Source organism: Lepeophtheirus salmonis, chromosome 10, assembly GCF_016086655.4.
Source record: "Lepeophtheirus salmonis chromosome 10, UVic_Lsal_1.4, whole genome shotgun sequence".
NCBI lineage: Eukaryota > Metazoa > Arthropoda > Copepoda > Siphonostomatoida > Caligidae > Lepeophtheirus > Lepeophtheirus salmonis.
The window spans coordinates 20167503-20172507 of NC_052140.2; the positions used below are offsets into that span (position 1 = coordinate 20167503).

The following is a 5005-nucleotide window of genomic DNA, read 5'->3' on the forward strand; positions in this document are numbered from 1 at the left end:
CTACTACCAAATGTTTTTATCTAATGTTTCTTTCCCTTTTTGACAGCCGAGATTCAGAGAAAGGATACAAAAAGTAAGTCCTTCAGTCTTTCTTTTATGACCAATCCAAAAATATAAATATTTGTGTCTTCATATTTCTACAATTGATTCAAGTACCAAGTATCAACCAGGTTTGAAATAAATTAAATTCTTCTCTAAAAAAATATTTTTATTTTTATAAGCATTTATCTTTTGGTTTAATATGGCAGAACTTGATATCACAGTATCAAAGAACGGCAGGGTTTAAATGACTAGGTCATTAGGCAGATATATATTTTTTGATTACATTGTAAACAAATTTAAAATTTGTAAATATAATGAGTCTTAAGCAGCCAAACCAGAAGCAGCAGATGGAACATAGCACCATTTCTTGACAACGGGCTTTTGGACCTTTCTGGGGTTCTTTCTGGAGCGAGAGCAGACTTCCTTGGGTACATCAACACACTCCTCAACAGGCTTGAGGCTGGGAACCAATTTGGTGACTTGTTTGCAGGACGTTTGGGGTTCCAAGTTACAGTTCTCCTCTGGGACTTCTTGGACGATGGTTTCCTTCTTGTCGAAGCATTCTTCAGGTCCGGGTTGGGGAACACAGCCGGAGGGACCGCACAATTGTCTGGGGACCTTCTTACATTCAGTTTGGGGACTGTATTTCTTGACGTTCTTCTTTTCATTTGTACAGACTTGTTTGGGCCATTTGGTACATTTTTGCTCAGTGGTGTAACCTTGGGTGACGTCCTCGCACTTCTCTTCTTGGATGGTCTCACAGTTGACAACATCATCCTCAACATCGTGTTCGTGGTATTTGGTTTCACACTCGGATTCGTAGACAGTCTTACATTCTTCAGGTCCTTCACCTTCGCAAACCAAGGGAGTGTGACAGAATCTATTTAAAACAAAATATTAGTTATATCAAATAGAAAGGTGGAGGGGTTCATTTTTCCCAACTCACTTGACAGTCTCCTCAACAGCGACTTTCTTGTATTCGATGAAACAACTCTTTTTGAAGTTTTCTTCGCACTCTTCTTCTTGTTGAGGTTCAAAGTCGGTGGTGTAGGTGGTGTGACATCTCTCAGAGTAGCTGTGGTGACATTCAATGTGATCATCATATTCGGTTTCTTCTACCATGACAACCTTATCGATACAACGCTCTCCAGCAGCAGCAATGGATCCAATGTCAAGTGGGACATCATCACCACCTCCTTGACGGGCCAATCGGTTGTCAGAGGCAGCTGGGTGTTCAGCATGAGCGTGTTCACCATGAGCATGTTCACCATGAGCATGAGCATGTTGACCTGCATGATCAGTTCCGCGAGCTCCAGTGTTAAAGGGGAATGTGTTGAGAAGAGATTTCCCCCCGCGGTTGGCAGTAAGAGTTCTAGTTCTAGGTCCTCCAGCAGCGGCGGTGGAACCAATTAGAGCAATTAAGCAAATAAACTAAAATGTTAAGAAATTTATTGTTAGTTTTTACAATGGTGTATTTATTTATTTGATTTCTAGGATTTTCACCTTAATTTGAGATGCCATTTTATTGTATTTTAGCCTATGATGAATGTACCACACTGCTTAACTATAATTTGACTGAGCTAACATGTTAAAGTGTCTTTTTATTTTATAGTATTTCGCACATGCGTTGACCCGCCCGTCTTTTGATGTGGTATGCTTTGAATCTTCTGCTTTATTCTGTAGATTTGGTTATTTATTTGTTGCATAGAGATTTACATCACACCTTTATTCTTTTTTTCGTGTGGTAGAAAATAAAGGAAGGGTCAGATATTTCGATAAATGCATTGCATAAGAGTGTACCAATCTTCATAACCTGTTAAGGAGAAACCATCTTAATAATAACCATGGGTTATAACGACATCTATTATTTTGGACTTAAACCAAGCAACTTTACCATTGAATATCGATGAGCAACTTATTTGTAGATATTACCAATGTTTGTTGGAATCAAAAGTACCTAATTCATTAGAAGTTTGCAATTATAATCACAATATCTATTTTTCATGCATATTTCTATTACTCTTAAGTATAAATGATGACGTTGTAATATTAATAAATAGGTTTTATTATTTTTTTCTTAATTTGGTAGAATAATAATTGTATTAAATATATATTATCTTTGTTATATTATCTATTACGTCACTCATCAATGATATTTGTTTAGTAGAACAATAATTTAGAATCATACAACATCAATAATATTCATTAAAAAATATCTTAAAACTAAAATATATATTAGAAAAATAACTTTAGTAGCTACAATTTTTATTTATTGGATTTTGTTGCACTTAATTCAGGATTAACTAGGGTTTAATTATTAATGATATTCTTCAGTGGCTCAGGCGACAGTTTTAATCAAATTATAATATATATAATAATCTTTTTTGGGGAAAAACATATCCCAAAATATACATTTGTAGTTGAGTAAATCAAATTATGATACACGATGAGAATAATTGCCAAAACACTCTCTATGTGAATAACAAACCTTTATTAATGGTAGTTACTTGTTCTATAGCAACAGTTTATTCAATTTGAACCAAACAGGATATCGAAATTTTTAATCATTAGTCATTTGCATTTTTGTCAAAAAGTATACGTTCATATATATATACCTCTTTTTTTAGCTTGGATAATAAAATAATAAAAAATATTTCTCGGAAATCTTTCTTTAGATAGAAGAAAAGATCAATCAAACAGAATATATAAACAGAATCATTTAAAATTATATCATAAAAACATCATAAAAGATAACTTTTAGAACACTCCTACAAAAATATATTCTCGTATATATATGTATATAGGTAAAAAGACGATGCACTTGCATAAATCTATGTACAATGCATATCCTTGTTTGTTGGCAATTCTGAATTTGTATACAACAACACGTGAGGTTACCTCGTAACCTCACGGACATAAAATGCTGTGGCTTTAACCAAGTAATATAATTTACATTATAATTAATTGTCAGTTGTATATATATCTGCTTTTAAACGTTGATTGGCTGATTTCGAAATTTTCTATCAACTAAAGAGCGTTTTTATGTGACGTCATCTTTGTTGATGTCGGCCATTTTAGGGGGGAATAAACTACAAAGTTATGTAACAATAAAAACTCTTTTTTCCTTCATATACGTTGAGGAAAATAGTGAACAATTGGATGTCAAAATGGGACCAAAAAATAAAAGAACTTGAACCTTACTCTCTACCACATATGTATATGGATTATATAACATACACTAATATGTATTAAAAGTATTTCTCTACATTGTTATAAAATCTTATAAAGGCTTTTTCAATAAGAGCGTTTCAAATTCTTATAAAAATAAAACAAAATTATTTGTTGAGTACAAATTATAAACATATACATTTATGTATAAAAATTGATTTCTCTAGCGATTTCCACCATGAGCACGTTTACAGGAGTCCAATCACTGATCCCAATTTTCCACTATTTTTTCTAATAAATTGACTGATATTGTAGCAATTTTGCGTCTTCTAACATCGCCGGCTTATTGGTGTAGACCAATGGCTATAAGTGACCTAAAAGAAAATAAGCTGAGCTGCAAAAAAAAATTATTACTTTTGTTAAACCTACAACGCCCGCTAGATTCAAGAGTGCCACAATTTTCTGATTTAAAAACAGGTGTGATTTCTTCTATTTAAAAAAAAACAAAACATTCTTACATTTTACAAATATCAATCAAAATCGAACTTTTTTTGTAATTGTTATTAGAAATGAGAATGAGATCTACTACAACTCTATGTTTTTGATGATGGTTATTCAAAGAACAACATTTTCTCTATTATATAACTTCTCTAAAACTAGATTTTTAATATTTCAATAAGCACGTTGGTTTAGCACTTTTTCAATAAGGCAATGCTATTGCAAATCTTGAAGGCCATAACAAAGAAATTCGATTTTTTTTTGCATACAGAGTGCGAAAGGGAAATTTTTCGTGCTCAAGAAGCAAAAACAAAACCATAATAACTTTTTATTAGAAAAGTATATTGAAGGATGTTATTGAAAAAACTTTTAGCAATCCGTCTTCCCAATAATCATTCAATATAACCGCCTCCATCCTCTATTACAGCCTCCACCCGAGGTCGGAACTTGGCGCAGACATGTTGGCCCATTGCTTCTTGATACTGACCTTGAGCTCCTGCACATTTCTGTGTGCGGTCATCCCAATCTTGCTTTCTAAGACGCTCAACACGCTAAAGTCGAGGGGATTAAGGTCATGACTGGAAGAGGGCCAGAAGGTATTGTCCCAGAATTCAACAAAGTGATCCTTGTAGAACTTCTGTGTCTTCAAGGCCGTTTGGCCGGAGTACCATCGTGGGTGCACATATAGTTGTTTTCAGGATAGTAAACCTTCAGTCAGGGTTTGATTTTCAACCTGATTACCTTATAGTAGGCCTCAGCCCCAATTTTCTCATTGGGTTTGAAGAAGAAGGGAACCATTTTCTTCCCATCAGATACCACAATTCCCAAGCACATTGTTTGGGACAGATGTTTTTTCCTGAAGGTGTCCTGAACTTCCTCAGTTGATGCTGCAATAAATTTGTCGTTTCTGCAGTCAAAAACTTGGTCGATTGTGAAGATCTTCTTGTCTGAGAAGATCTTCACTCTCTCTGGATTACTATTCAAGTAATTAAAAGCTCTTTTGCATCTCTCAAGCCTTAACGCCTTCATCCTGTCGATCAAGAGATGTCTTGGAGTCCTGACAAAACTCTTAAGACCAAAGTAATCATGAACTGCCTTCCTAATGGTGATCTCGTCCACGTTGAACTTGTCAGGCATGCGGGGCATTGATATTGTTGATCTTGGCCTTTAGGAACTTGAGAAATGTTTCATGTTACTTCAAGCCATTTCCTGCCTTCCTTTTGACTCCTTTACCATTCTTCTTTACCACCCTGACGTTCTGGACTGTCCTCACGTAGACGCTGACAATTTTTTAAAT

General features: G+C 34.6%; 1 protein-coding gene across 1 annotated transcript; it reads right to left on the bottom strand.

The window, feature by feature from the left end:
• Window positions 1–229: 229 nt before the first annotated feature.
• On the bottom strand, window positions 230–1741 carry LOC121125084 (uncharacterized). The gene is made up of 3 exons (XM_040720181.2): window positions 1546–1741; window positions 989–1473; window positions 230–922 (listed from the first exon to the last, which is right to left on the bottom strand). Exons 1-3 carry the CDS (start codon window positions 1561–1563, stop codon window positions 364–366), a joined length of 1062 nt encoding a protein of 353 aa, XP_040576115.1. The 5' UTR covers window positions 1564–1741; the 3' UTR covers window positions 230–363.
• Window positions 1742–5005: the final 3264 nt, after the last annotated feature.

What these genes read in the sequence shown, in the direction of transcription:
- LOC121125084 (XM_040720181.2), bottom strand. An exon ending in GCTGTTGAGGAGACTGTCAA is followed by an intron (nt 923 to 988) that starts GTGAGTTGGGAA and finishes TGTTTTAAATAG; the next exon opens with ATTCTGTCACACTCCCTTGG.